The 15,609-nt window shown below is 48.7% G+C and overlaps 1 protein-coding gene across 1 annotated transcript in view; it reads left to right on the top strand.

Moving 5' to 3' along the window:
• The window catches only part of ARSH (arylsulfatase family member H), a gene marked incomplete at both ends in the record, with an annotated part of 62,428 nt that overhangs the window by 11,369 nt on the left and 35,450 nt on the right, over nt 1–15,609 (top strand). The window contains 4 exon segments of the mRNA XM_080652267.1: nt 2,306–2,442; nt 5,413–5,547; nt 8,974–9,136; nt 13,867–13,988. Coding sequence (XP_080508393.1) covers nt 2,306–2,442; nt 5,413–5,547; nt 8,974–9,136; nt 13,867–13,988 — 557 coding nt within the window.

Raw genomic sequence — 15,609 nt, forward strand, 5'->3', positions numbered from 1 at the left:
CTCCTTATTGGCTGTGGGCGCCACCATCTTTGCAATGGCATGAGGGTCAATTAGCATATTCCCTCCTTATTGGCTGTGGGCGCCACCATCTTTGCAATGGCGTGAGGGTCAATTAGCATATTCCCTCCTTATTGGCTGTGGGTGCCACCATCTTTACAAAGGCGTGAGGGTCAATTAGCATATTCCCTCCTTATTGGCTGTGGGCGCCACCATCTTTGCAATGGCATGAGGGTCAATTAGCATATTCCCTCCTTATTGGCTGTGGGCGCCACCATCTTTGCAATGGCGTGAGGGTCAATTAGCATATTCCCTCCTTATTGGCTGTGGGTGCCACCATCTTTACAAAGGCGTGAGGGTCAATTAGCATATTCCCTCCTTATTGGCTGTGGGCGCCACCATATTTGCAATGGCGTGAGGGTCAATTAGCATATTCCCTTCTTATTGGCTGTGGGCGCCTCCATCTTTGAGGGCGGGGCAGTCAATTAGCATATTCCCTCCTTATTGGCTGTGGGTGCCGCCATCTTTGCAATGACATGAGGGTCAATTAGCATATTCCCTCCTTATTATCTGTGGGCATCACCATCTTTGCAATGGCGTGAGGGTCAATTAGCATATCCCCTCTTTATTAGATAGATTGCTAGAGGCCCGATGCACGAAGATTCATGCAAGAAGGGGCCTTCCTTCCCCTGGCTGGTGGCATCGCCTTCCCTCTGGTCCAGAGCCGCCTTCCCGCCTTCCCACGCTGCCCAGAGGCCCAGAACAGCTGGGGCGGGGCAGAATGCCTGCGTTTTTGCCATGGCGATGACGCACGCGTCCCGCCCTGCCCCAGGCCGCTCGGTGCCTGTGTATGCAAATTAACCCGCCATCTTTGTTGGGTTAATTTGCATACTCACTCCTGATTGGCCTGTGGGCGTCGTGAAGGTACGGTCAATTTGCATCTTTCTCTTTTCTTAGTGTAGATTATTGCTAGAGGCCTAATGTATGAATTTGTGCATGAGGTGGGGTCTGGCTGGCTCGCCCCAATAGGGCCTGATCAGGGCCGGACTGGCTGGGGGGGAGGAGCCACGGGTGGTTAGGGGGTGTCAATCAAGCTGGTTGGCTGCCACAGTGCGGGTCATAGCGACTGGTCATTCCAGTCATTCCAGTCTTTCCGCCATTCTGGTGTCTTGGCTTATATATAGATAGATTATTATTATTGTATTTTGTTGTTGTTGTTGTTGTTAATCCTCACCCGAGGAAATTTTTTCCCATTTATTTATTTATTTTTATTTATTTTTATTTATTTATTTTTATTATTATTTTTATTCTTTTGGAAAATTTGTTTTTTTCAAGGAAAATGGTTTAAAATATAAAAATGTTACATGCAATAAACATTAATATTTCAAGGAAAACGATCTTAAATATAAAAATGTTACATGCAGTAAACATTAACATTTCAAGGAAAATGATCTTAAATATAAAAATGTTACATGCAATAAACATTAACATTTCAAGAAAAACGATCATAAATATAGTAATGTTACATGCAATAAATATTAATATCTCAAGAAAAACAATTTTAAATATAATGTTACAGGCAATATTCATTAATATTTCAAGAAAAAAAGATTTTAAATATAATAATGTTACATGCAATAAGCATTCATATTTCAAGAAAAAAAGTATTTTAAATATAATAACGTTATGTGCAGTACACATTAGTATTTCAAGAAAAACATTTTAAATATAATAATATGACTCACACTGCGCTAACAGAGTATAATATCCTAAAAGTTGTATTAAATATTAAAAATCTGCAAATATCAGGATTACTGCTATTATAGTCTAAAATATTTTTTCTCCTCTGGCTCTATGTTGGTTCATCAGTTTATGTTGTTCATTCGATTCCACACGTGAGTGAGATCATGAGATATTTATCTTTCCCCGACCGGCTTCTTTCGCTCAGCTTCATGCTCTCCGGGTCCCTCCGTGCTGGGGCAAATGGTAAAAGTTCTTCCTTTTTCACGGCTGCGTAGTATTCCATGGTGTCGATGGACCACAGCTGTTTATCCACTCATCTGCTGATGGGCACTTGGGCTGTTTCCAGATCTTAGCGACTGTCCATGGTGCTGCTATGAACATAGGGGTGCATAGGTCCTTTCTGATGGCTGTTTCTGGTTTCTTGGGATAAAATATTCCCAGAAGTGGGATCCCTGGGTCCTAAGGCCGTTCCCTTTAGTACCGCTCTCCACGGCGGCTGCGCCCGCCTGCACCCCCACGCCGCCGCTCTGTGTAAAGCTGACCGAGTTTGACCTTTGACCCTTAGGAATAGGGGGGGACCGTTTCTCCTGTTTGTGTCTTTTCTGCACGTCCACACGCTGCTGATCACCAAGGAGAGGTTCGTGGGGCACAGCAAATATGGTCGCTATGGTGACAACGTGGAGGAAATTGATTGGATGGTGGGTGAGTCATCGGGACACGAACAATATTTATTTATTTATGTGTTTATTTATTTATTTACTGGAGGCCCGGTGCCTGGATTCGTGCACCAGTGGGGGTCCCTCGCCCTGGGCTGCAGTAATTGGGCTGAAACCAGCTCTCCCACATCCCCCCCGAGGGGTCCCGGATTGTGAGAGGGTGCAATCGATAACCTATAATCTGTAATGCATAATCTATAATCTATTAAAACATGTATTATATAGTATACGAGAGACCCGGTGCATGAGATTCGTGCATGGGAGGGGTCCCTCAGCCCGGCCTGCACCCTCTCGAAATCCGGGACCCCTCGGGGGGATGTCGGGATCGGGGCTAAACTGGCAGTTGGACATCCCTCTCTCAGTCTGGGACCGCTGGCTCCTAACTGCTCTCCTGCCTGCCTGCCTGATCGCCCCTAACCACTCTGCCTGCCTGATCGCCCCTAACCACTCTGCCTGCCTGATCGCCCCTAACCACTCTGCCTGCCTGATCGCCCCTAACCCCTCTGCCTGCCTGATCACCCCTAACCACTCTGCCTGCCTGCCTGATCGCCCTTAACCACTCTGCCTGCCTGATCGCCCCTAACCACTCTGCCTGCCTGATCGCCCCTAACCACTCTGCATGCCTGATCGCCCCTAACCCCTCTGCCTGCCTGATCACCCCTAACCACTCTGCCTGCCTGCCTGATCGCCCTTAACCACTCTGCCTGCCTGATCGCCCCTAACCACTCTGCCTGCCTGATCGCCTCTAACCACTCTGCCTGCCTGATCGCCCCTAACCACTCTGCCTGCCTGATCGCCCCTAACCACTCTGCCTGCCTGATCGCCCCTAACCACTCTACCTGCCTCATCGCCCCTAACCCCTCTCCTGCCTGCCTGGCTGATCGCCCCTAACCACTCTGCCTGCCTGCCTGATCACCCCTAACCACTCTGCCTGCCTGATCACCCCTAACCACTCTGCCTGCCTGATCGCCCCTAACCACTCTGCCTGCCTGCCTGATCACCCCTAACCACTCGCCTGCCTGATCACCCCTAACCACTCGCCTGCCTGCCTGATCGCCCCTAACTGCTCACCTGCCTGCCTGATCGCCTCTAACTGCCTCTGCCTTGGCCCCCGTTGCCGTGGCTTTGTTTGGAAAAACGTCTGGAATGACATCCGGAAGGTCGTTCGGCTGTCCGGTCTAATTAGCACATTACCCTTTTATCATTATAGATATCACGTAGACTATATATCTATGAGAATACGCTGTAATAAATAGTGATTGATTTCATAATGGTATACAATCCTATGTAATAAAAGGCTAACATGCGAATCGACCGAACTGCGGAACACGGGTCGCGATGACGCGCGCTGACCACCAGGGGGCAGAGGCTCTGGGAGCATCGCTCAGCCAGAAGCCGGGCTCACGGCTGGCGAGCGCAGCAGCCGCGATGGGATCCTCTCCCGCCTCCACGGCGGCGCTAAGGATGTCCGAGTGCCAGCGTAGGCCCGCTCCCCGAGGGACATCTCCCAAGGGCTCTCGGACAGCAAAGAGGGCACAGGGCGGGCTGAGGGACCCCCCGCCCTGCGTGCACAGATCTCATGCACCGGGCCTCCATTCTGTCACAAACTCTCACCCAATGACGCTGTGATTTGTGGCAAACGCATCACAGTGACCCCATGATAAACAGCGCTGGGCCCCCTGAACGGTGACCGCTTGCTCTGTCCACCTGCCACGGGTAAGGTCCTTGCCGGAAGCCAGTGCCAGCATCTCATCATTACAAGAGTTTCATCAAAAGGCTGATGGAACTTGGGGGTTCAACAAGGGCTGAGTCACAGAGGTAATCACCTGTTGGAATAGCTGAAAGGCACTTCCCCCAAACCCGAATAGGATGATTGTCTGCTGCCAGACAGCTGAGGGCATCTCAGTCTACATGGTATTGCCTCCTGCTGGCCAAACACCTGAACGGCCGAAGGCTATTCCCCAATCTGACGATGCTTCTGGAAACCCTACCCTTTGAAACCCCACCCTTTGAAGTGTATTCTCTCCACCTTGCCTTAGGACAAATTGTGTTAATAAATAGCACGGGGTCCTGAGTCAAAGGGGTAGTCTTTCAGCTCCTTTAGCTGAAGCTCCTCTGACCCCCCCAATGCCTTTCAAAATTATCTTTCGTCTCTGGACTCTTTTTTTTTATTTTATTTATTTATTTTTTTAAAATATATTTTATTGATATTTCACAGAGAGGAAGGAAGAGGGATAGAGAGCTAGAAACATCGATGAGAGAGAAACATGGATCAGCTGCCTCCTGCACACCTCCCACCGGGGATGTGCCCACAACCAAGGTCCATGCCCTTGACCGGAATTGAACCCGGGACCTTTCAGTCCGCAGGCCGACGCTCTATCCACTGAGCCAAACTGGTTTCGGCGGCCTTTTTTTTTTTTTTTTTTTTTTTAATTTGGGAAATTGGGGCCAGGCAAGAGCCCACCTCTAGTGGGAGGACTACCTCGTCTCTGGACTCCTATTTAATCTACTCACAGCCTTTCTCCAGATTGGCTTCCTCCATCGCCAGGGAAACCCAAGCCTCCCTCCTGCTCTCTCCGTGGCCGCAGCCGTCTTGGTTGGGTTAATTTGCATACTCAACTCCTGATTGGCTTGTGGGACGATGCTCACAATCCACTGGCCGACACCAGCCAGGCGGAATGGTTATCTATACTAATAAAAGGGCAATATGCTAATTAGACCAGACGTCTTCCGGACGTCCTTCTGGACAAAGCCACGGAGGTGGGGGCCAAGGCAGAGGTGGGAAGTTGAGGGCAAACGGGCATGCAGGGGAGAGCAGTTAGACATCAACCAGGTTGGCAGGGGAGTGGTTAGGGGGTGACCAGGCTCTGGCAGGCAGAAGCAGAACCCCAGGTTCAACAGCGCTGCCCCCCACCACCCCCCGAAAGGTGACGGGTTCCTCTCTCACCGGCCGCAGGTAAGATCCTGGAGACCCTGGACAAGGAGTGCCTAGCCAACCACACGCTGGTGTACTTCACCTCGGACCACGGGGGCAGCCTGGAGGCGCAGGCCGGCGGGGAGCGCCTGGGCGGCTGGAACGGGGTCTACAAAGGTGAGGCACAGGGGCTGGGGGCCGCTTCCTTGTGTGAGGCTGGGCTTGCTGCCACCTCAATGCATGGGCACATGTGTTTGGAGATTTTTATTAGTCAGACTGTTGCATTATTATTATTGTTTACTGTCATTGGATTTTTTTAAAATTATATTTTATTGATATTTTACAGAGAGGAAGGGAGAGGGAGAGAGAGTTAGAAACATCGATGAGAGAGAAACATCGATCAGCTGCCTCCTGCACACCCCCTACTGGGGATGTGCCCGCCACCGAGGTACATGCCCTTGACCGGAATCGAACTTGGGACCCCTCAGTCCGCAGGCCGATGCTCTATCCACTGAACCAAACCGGTTTCGGCCTGTCATTGGATTTTATTTTATTTTTAAAATCTTTATTGTTTTTGCCCTGGCCGGCCTGGCTCAGTGGATAGAGCGTTGGCCTGCAGACTGAAGGGTCCCAGGTTCGATTCCCAGTCCAGGGCACATGCCTGGGTTGCGGGCTCGATCCCCAGTAGGGGACATGCAGGAGGCAGCCGATCCGTGATTCTCTCTCCTCATGGATGTTTCTATCTCTCTCTCCTCTGTAAAATCACTAAAGAAATATCTTTTAAAAAAATCTTTATTGTTTTTTTTATTTATTTACTAGAGACCCGATGCACGCAAATTTGTGCAAGGGTAGGCCTTCTTTCCCCCGGCTGCTGGCACCGGCTTCCCTCTGGCACTGGGTTCATCAGGAAGGATGTCCGGAATGACGTCCGGTCTAATTAGCATATTCCCTTTATTATTATAGATTTTTATTTATTTATTTTATTTTTTAAATTGATTTTTTAAAATATTTTTATAATTGATTTCAGAGCGGAAGGGAGAGGGAGAGAGAGATGGAAACATCCATGAGGAGAGAGAATCATGGATCGGCTGCCTCCTGCACGCCCCCTACTGGGGATGGAGCCTGCAACCCGGGCATGTGCTCTTGACCGGGAATCGAACCTGAGACCCTTCAGTCTGCAGGCCGACGCTCTATCGGATAGAGCCAGATTATTATGGGTTCAGAAATCTATAATAATAAAGGGAATATGCTAATTAGACTGGACGTCATTCCGGACATCCTTCCTGATGAACCCGGTGCCAGAGGGAAGAGTCTATTCACTGAGTCAAACCGACTAGGGGTGAGAATGAGTTATTAACAGTGAATTTTTTTTTTGCATTTCTTAGGGTTCTAGGGGCCTCATATACAGTATGTAAATATACATGGTGACATATTTATGCATTTCAGTTCTCTATTGTATGTTTGGAAACTCTATTGGCTATTTTTTCATATCACTTCATATTATTATTATATACACGGAGTGTCCAGATGAAGATGATCTCTGAACGCATCATCATCTGGCCACTCCGTGTCTATCCTATAGAATAAAAGGCTAATATGCACATGGTCCCCTCGACCAGGAGTTCGACCAGCAGGCAGGCCGGCCAACCGCCCATGTCCCCTCCCCCTGGCCAGGCTGGCCGGACCCCACCCATGCACGAATTCATGCACCGGGCCGCTAATATACATATACATATACATATACATATACATATACATATACATATACATATACATACACATACACATACACATACACATATACATATACATATACATATACATATACATATACATATACATACACATACACATACACATACACATATACATATACATATACATATACATATACATATACATACACACACACACACACACACACACACACACACACACACACACATATATATATATATATATATATATATATATATATATATATATATATATATATAGTATATGGAGTGGCCAGAAGATTATGCGTTCAGAGATCATCATCATCTGGACACTCAGTGTGTGTTTAACAATTTCCTAGTGATTTCTTCCTCAGTACGTCCACTGTCATTTCGTTCTTCTATGTTTCTCTTTCCTGGATGGCGCGTTCTTTGGAAACGTGTGCAGACCAAGTGAATGACCTTTTAGGCTTCCTCCACATGAATAGGAGTTCGCTTTTTTAATAAGAATTCTATGTCATGGTCGGGAGGGGCCAGGGGAAGGTCAGGATTTTAGAGATGCTTGGGGGGCGTGGCCAAGAATTGAAGACAAAAATGTATCTGGTGATAAAAGTCTTTCAAGAGAGGAAATAGTACATAGGGTCTCAATGACGCGAATGTAGGATTTCTGAGCCTCACATATGGACATCTGGGGTTGGCAACTCTCTGATGTGGGGCGTCCTATGCCCTGGAGGGTGTTGAGCGGCCTCCCTGGTCCCCACCCACCAGGTGCTGGGAGAGCATTCACCCCGATTTGAAAAAACAATGTCTTAAAATATTTCCAAGTGACCCGTGTAGGATACATTCCCAAGGGTTGTCAATCACTAGATAGATAGATAGATAGATAGATAGATAGATAGATGATAGATGATAGATAGATAGATAAATGATAGATACATAGATGATAGACAGATGATATATGATGGATGGATTGATAGATGATACATAGATACATAGATATATAGATACATAGGTACATACGTATATAGATGATAGATAGATTATAAATTGATACAAAGAAGGATGATAGACACATAGACATTTATAGATGATAGATGATAGATACATAGATGATAGATAGATACATAGATACATACACACACATACATAGATAATAGATTGATAGATACAGAGACAGATAGATGATAGATAAATGATAGATTATAAATAGACAGATAGCTAGATACATATAGATAGTAGACAGAAGATGATGGATAGATAGATAATAGGTAGATACATAGATCATAGATAATTAGATAGACAGACAGATGATAAATTGATACAAAGACAGATGATAGATTGGTACATAGATAGATGATAGATACATACATACACACACATACATAGATGATAGATACGTAGATACATAGATAATAGATGATGGATTAATACAAATTTAGATGATAGATACAAAGACAGATAGATAGACAGATGATAGATTGATACATAGATAGATACATACACACATACATGCATAGATGATAGATAGATAGATAGATATGATTGATAGATAGATGATAGATACAGAGACAGATAGATGATAGATAGACAGATAGATAGACACTGGGGATCAAGCCAACAACCTGGGCATATGCCCTAACTGGGAACCCAACCTTTGACCTCCTGGTTCATGGTTCAACGCTCAACCACTGAGCCACCCTGCCCGGCTAGATTTCACTTGTTGAAGGCAAGAATTACAGCTCACGCTTACTTATATCTCACTCTCGTTGAGGCTAGCACACCGCCATCAATATAACAAGCCAACTCAAGTCTCGGTTTCATTTCCACTGAACGGCCCGTGACACAGTTGAGTTGAATTTTCATCTTCTCCTCTCCTCTTTGCCTCCAGGTGGGAAAGGGATGGGCGGATGGGAAGGGGGCATCCGTGTCCCTGGAATATTCCGGTGGCCGGCTGTGCTGGAGGCCGGGAAGGTCATTGACGAGCCCACCAGCCTCATGGACATTTACCCAACGCTGTCTTACGTCGCCGGAGGAATTTTACCCGTGGACAGGTAAGAAGCCACACGGCCTGCTCCTAATCTGGGGAGATAGATTTGAGTTGCATGGGGGTTTCCTGTATAATAAAAGGCTAATAGGCAAATCGGCTGAACGGCAGAAAACTGAACAACCAATCAAAGTGTAATATGCTAATGATAAGCTAAGGCCGCTCAACCGCTGGCTATGACGTGCACTGAACACCAGGGGGCAGACAGTCGACCGGTCGACCAGTCGCTATGATGTGCACTGACCAACAGGGGGCAGGCAGTCAACCGGTCAACCAGTGGCTATGACGTGCACTGACCACCAGGGGGCAGACAGTTGACCAATCGACCGGTCACTATGGCGTGCACTGACCGCCAGGGGGCAGATGCTCCGACCAGTAGGTGAGCTTGCTGCTGGGGTCCAGCCAATCAGGACTGAGGGAGACGGGCCGGACCCGCCCTGGAGCCCTCCCGCAGTCACTCCCCGACTTGATTGTGTACCGTTGGGGTCCCTCATTCTGGCCTGCACCCTCTCGCCATCCGGGACCCCTTGGGGGATGTCGGAGAGCCGGTGTCAGGCTGATCTCGCAGGCTAGGCCGAGGGACCCCACTGGTGCATGAATTCGTGCATCGGGCCTCTAGTCCTATATAATAAAAGGCTAATATGCAAATCGACCGAAGGGCAGAATGACTGGTCGCTATGATGCGGACTGACCACCAAGGGGCAGACGCTCAATGCAGGAGCTGCCCCCTGGTGGTCAGTGCATCAGAAGCCAGGCTCACGGATGCTAAGGATGTCCAACTGACAGCAAGGGAGCAGGCCTAAGCCATCAGTCGGACAGCCCCCAAGGGCTCTTGAACTGTGAGAGGGCGCAGGCTGGGCTGAGGGACGCCCCCCCCCCCGGGAGTGCACAAATTTCGTGCACCAGGCCTCTAGTGTCAGATAATTTTTCATGAGTTGGTGAAGCATATTATTTCAATTTTTTCTTTTCTTTTTTTTTTTCATATTAATGATGCATGTGGGATTCTTTTTTAAAAATATATATATTTTATTGATTTCTTTTTTTATAACAGAGAAGAAGGAAGAGGGATAGAGAGTTAGAAACATCAATGAGAGAGAAACATCGATCAGCTGCCTCCTGCACACCCCCTACTGGGGATGTGCCTGCAACCAAGGTACATGCCCTTGACCGGAATCGAACCTGGGACCCTTCCGTCCGCAGGCTGATGCTCTATCCACTGAGCCAAACTGGTTAGGGCTGCATGTGGGATTCTTGAAGTGTATAGTTTAGCGTTGGGCTTCCCGAACCACACTGGCAAGGCTAAGTTTAATTTATTTTTCTTTCTTTCTTCTTATTATTTTAATGTGTTTTTATTAATTTCAGAGAGGAAGGGAGAGGGAGAGATAGAGAGAAACATCCATGATGGGAGAGAATCATGGATCGGCTGCCTCCTGCATGCCCCCGACTGGGGATGGAGCCCACAACCCAGGCCTGTGCTCTTGACCGGAATCGACCGGGATCCTTCAATCTGCAGGCCGATGCTCTATTTACTGAGCCAAACCAGCTAATTTATTCTTCATTAATTTGTTAATTAAATGTATTTTTATTGATGGCAGAGAGGAAGGGAGGAGAGAGGGATAATTTATTTTTCATTTATTTATTTATTTATTTATTAAATGTATTTTTATTGATGTCAGAGAGGAAGGGAGGAGAGAGAGATAGAAACATCCATAATGAGAGAGAATTATCATGGATCGGCTGCCTCCTGCACGCCCTCCACTGGGCATCAAGCCTGCAATGCCAGGCATGTGCCCTTGACCTGGACTCGAACCTCAACCTCCTGGTTCATAGGTTGATGCTCAACCACTGAGCCACATCAGCCAGGCCAGGGTTTCATTTGTTGATTTGAAGGAGAGAGAGAGAGAGAGAGAGAGAGAGAGAGAGAGAGAGAGAGAGAGAGAGAGTTTGTTGTTCCACTTATTGATGCATTCATTAATTTAAAAAAAAATGAAGCCTAAACTTCTCATCTCCTCCTTTTCCTCCTCTTTCTCTGTGTCTTCCTCCATCTCTTCCTCCTCCTCCTCCATCTCTTCCTCCTCCTCCTCCATCTCTTCCTCCTCCTCCTATCTCTTCCTCCTCCTCCTCCATCTCTTCCTCCTCCTCCATTTCTTCCTCCATCTCTTCCTCCTCCTCCTCCTTCTCTTCTTCCTCCTCCTCCATCTCTTCCTCCTCCTCCTCCTTCTCTTCTTCCTCCTCCTCCATCTCTTCCTCCTCCTCCTTCTCTTCTTCCTCCTCCTCCATCTCTTCCTCCTCCTCCTCCTTCTCTTCTTCCTCCTCCTCCATCTCTTCCTCCTCCTCCTCCTTCTCTTCTTCCTCCTCCTCCATCTCTTCCTCCTCCTCCTCCTTCTCTTCTTCCTCCTCCTCCATCTCTTCCTCCTCCTCCTCCTTCTCTTCTTCCTCCTCCTCCATCTCTTCCTCCTCCTCCTCCTTCTCTTCTTCCTCCTCCTCCATCTCTTCCTCCTCCTCCTCCATCTCTTCCTCCTCCTCCATCTCTTCTTCCTCCTCCTCCTCCTTCTCTTCCTTCTCCTCCTCCATCTCTTCCTCCTCCTCCTCCATCTCTTCCTCCATCTTCTCCTCCTTCTCTTCCTCCTCCTCCTCCATCTCTTCCTCCTCCTCCTCCATCTCTTCCTCCTCCTCCTCCATCTCTTCCTCCTCCTCCTCCTCCATCTCTTCCTTCTCCTCCTCCATCTCTTCCTCTTCCTCCTCCATCTCTTCCTCCATCTTCTCCTCCTTCTCTTCCTCCTCCTCCTCCATCTCTTCCTCCTCCTCCTCCATCTCTTCCTCCTCCTCCTCCATCTCTTCCTCCTCCTCCTCCATCTCTTCCTCCTCCTCCTCCTCCATCTCTTCCTTCTCCTCCTCCATCTCTTCCTCTTCCTCCTCCATCTCTTCCTCCATCTTCTCCTCCTTCTCTTCCTCCTCCTCCTCCATCTCTTCCTCCTCCTCCATCTCTTCCTCCTCCTCCTCCATCTCTTCCTCCTCCTCCTCCATCTCTTCCTCCTCCTCCTCCATCTCTTCCTCCTCCTCCTCCATCTCTTCCTCCTCCTCCTCCATCTCTTCCTCCTCCTCCTCCATCTCTTCCTCCTCCTCCATCTCTTCTTCCTCCTCCATCTCTTCCTCCTCCTCCTCCATCTCTTCCTCCTCCATCTCCTCCTCCATCTCTTCCTCCATCTCTTCTTCCTCCTCCTCCTTCTCTTCTTCCTCCTCCTCCATCTCTTCCTCCTCCTCCTCCATCTCTTCCTCCTCCTCCTCCTCCATCTCTTCCTCCTCCATCTCCTCCTCCATCTCTTCCTTCTCCTCCTCCATCTCTTCCTCCTCCTCCTCCATCTCTTCCTCCTCCTCCATCTCTTCCTCCTCCATCTCCTCCTCCATCTCTTCCTCCTCCTCCATCTCTTCTTCCTCCTCCACCATCTCTTCTTCCTCCTCCTCCTCCTTCTCTTCCTCCTCCTCCTCCATCTCTTCCTCCTCCTCCATCTCTTCCTCCTCCTCCTCCATCTCTTCCTCCTCCTCCATCTCTTCCTCCTCCTCCTCCATCTCTTCCTCCTCCTCCATCTCTTCCTCCTCCTCCATCTCTTCTTCCTCCTCCACCATCTCTTCTTCCTTCTCCTCCTCCATCTCTTCCTCCTCCTCCTCCATCTCTTCCTCCATCTTCTCCTCCTTCTCTTCCTCCTCCTCCTCCATCTCTTCCTCCTCCTCCTCCATCTCTTCCTCCTCCTCCTCCATCTCTTCTTCCTCCTCCTCCTTCTCTTCCTCCTCCTCCTCCATCTCTTCCTCCTCCTCCTCCATCTCTTCCTCCTCCTCCTCCTCCATCTCTTCCTCCTCCATCTCCTCCTCCATCTCTTCCTTCTCCTCCTCCATCTCTTCCTCCTCCTCCTCCATCTCTTCCTCCTCCTCCATCTCTTCCTCCTCCATCTCCTCCTCCATCTCTTCCTCCTCCTCCATCTCTTCTTCCTCCTCCACCATCTCTTCTTCCTCCTCCTCCTCCTTCTCTTCCTCCTCCTCCTCCATCTCTTCCTCCTCCTCCATCTCTTCCTCCTCCTCCTCCATCTCTTCCTCCTCCACCATCTCTTCCTCCTCCATCTCCTCCTCCATCTCTTCCTCCTCCTCCTCCATCTCTTCCTCCTCCTCCTCCATCTCTTCCTCCATCTTCTCCTCCATCTCTTCCTCCTCCTCCTCCATCTCTTCCTTCTCCTCCTCCATCTCTTCCTCCTCCATCTCCTCCTCCATCTCTTCCTCCTCCTCCTCCATCTCCTCCAACTCCTCCTTCTCCTTCTCCTCCAATTCCTCCTTCTCCTTCTCCTCCTCCATCTGTTCCTCCTTCTCCTCCATCTCTTCTTCCTCCTCCTCCTTCTCCTCCAACTCCTCCTTCTCCTTCTCCTCCTCCATCTGTTCCTCCTTCTCCTCCATCTCTTCTTCCTCCTACTCCATCTCCTCCAACTCCTCCTTCTCCTTCTCCTCCTCCTCCATCTCTTCCTCCTCCTCCTCCTTCTCCTCCTCCTCCATCTCCTCCTCCTCCTCCTCCATCTCTTCCTCCTCCTCCTCCATCTCTTCCTCCTCCTCCATCTCCTCCAACTCCTCCTTCTCCTCCTCCTCCTTCCTCTCTCTCCTCCACCTCCCCCTCCTCCCCCACCTTCCGTTATAAGACAGGAGACTCAACCCCACCTCCCTCGCCACTTCCCGCCTTTTCCTCTCCCTCCTCAGAGTGATCGACGGCCAGAACCTGATGCCTCTGCTGGAAGGCCGGGTCCGTCACTCGAGCCACGAGTTCCTCTTCCACTACTGTGGCGTGTACCTGCACGCCGTCAGGTGGCACCAGAAAGACTGTGAGTACCAAGGCGGGAGACACGTGGGTGCGTGACAGCGACACAGTCCTTTCTCCTTTTTAATCTTGAATGGTGGCCCGGCTGGATAGAGTCCTTTTGGTTTCAGATGCTTGCTTCCCATTCCCTTCTGGCCTGTGGAGTTTCTGGTGAGAAATCAGGGGACAGTCTTATGGGAGCCCCTTTCGTAGGTAACCACTTGTTTTCCTCCTGCTGCCTTCAAGATGCTTGCTTTGGCCCTGACCGGTGTGGCTCAGTGGATAGAGGGTCGGCCTGCGGACTGAAAGGTCCCAGGTTCGAGTCCGGTCAAGGGCATGTACCTTGGTTGCAGGCACATCCCCAGTAGGGGGTGTGCAGGAGGCAGCTGATCGATGTTTCTCTCTCATCGATTGTTTTAGCTCTCTATCCCTCTCCCTTCCTCTCTGTAAAATATCAATAAAATATATATATATATTTTAAAAAAAGATGCTTGCTTTGGCCCTGACCGGTGTGGCTCAGTGGATAGAGCGTCAGCCTGTGGACTGAAGGGTCCCAGGTTCGATTCCGGTCAAGGACATGTACCTTGGTTGTGGGCACATCCCCAGGAGGGGGCGTGCAGGAGGCAGCCGATCGATGTTTCTCTCTCATCGATGTTTCTAACTCTCTATCTCTCTCCCTTCCTCTCTGTAAAAAAAAAAATCAATAAAATATTTAAAAAAGATTCTTGCTTTACCTTTAATTTGTGGCATCTCCATGACGATGTTTGGGTTCTTCTTGCTCGGGGCTCTCCGTGCCTCCTGAACGTGTGTGACGTTTTCCTCTGCCAGGTCAGGGAAGTTTTCGGCCATTATTTCTTCAAACTCGTTCTCTGTTCCTCTCTCCCTTTCTGCCTCTTCTGGCACTCCTGATATCCGAGTATTGTTATGTTTCACATTGTCCACAGCTCCCTTAACCTGTCTCCTTTGTTTCTTTTTTTCGTTTCTTTCTTTTTTTCGTTTCTTTCTTTTTTTCGTTTCTTTCTTTCTTTCTTTCTTTCTTCCTTCCTTCCTTCCTTCCTTCCTTCCTTCCTTCCTTCCTTTCTTTCCTTCCCTCCCTTCCTTCCTTCCTTCCTTCCTTTCTTCTTTCTTTCTTTCTTTCTTTCTTTCTTTCTTTCTTTCTTTCTTATTTTTTAAAGAATATATTTTATTGATTTTTTACAGAGAGGAAGGGAGAGGGACAGAGAGTTAGAAACATCGATGAGAGAGAAACATCCATCAGCTGCCTTCTGCACGCCCCCACCTGGGGATGTGCCCACCACCAAGGTACATGCCCTTGACTGGAATCGAACCCGGGACCCTTCAGTCCGCAGGCCAATGCTCTATCCACTGAGCCACACCGGTTAGGGCTAACCTATCTCCTTTTAATCGGCGCGGGGCGAAGGGGGCAGCGTTATGCCATATGCACAATACCATCCAGAGAGGAGGACTCTTTTCCTTAGGAAAATTATATAAACAGCCATCATACTACAGTAAGATTATAGAGGTATGTGTCTGTCTGTCTGTCTGCTGCTGTGTGTATTAGGTCCTATGCATGAATACAGGGAGAGGGACAAAGAGAGAGAGAGAGAGAGAGAGAGAGAGAGAGAATACAAATGTTCACAATCAAG

The sequence above is a fragment of the Plecotus auritus genome, assembly GCF_963455305.1.
Source record: "Plecotus auritus genome assembly, chromosome: X".
Classification (NCBI taxonomy): Eukaryota; Metazoa; Chordata; class Mammalia; order Chiroptera; family Vespertilionidae; genus Plecotus; species Plecotus auritus.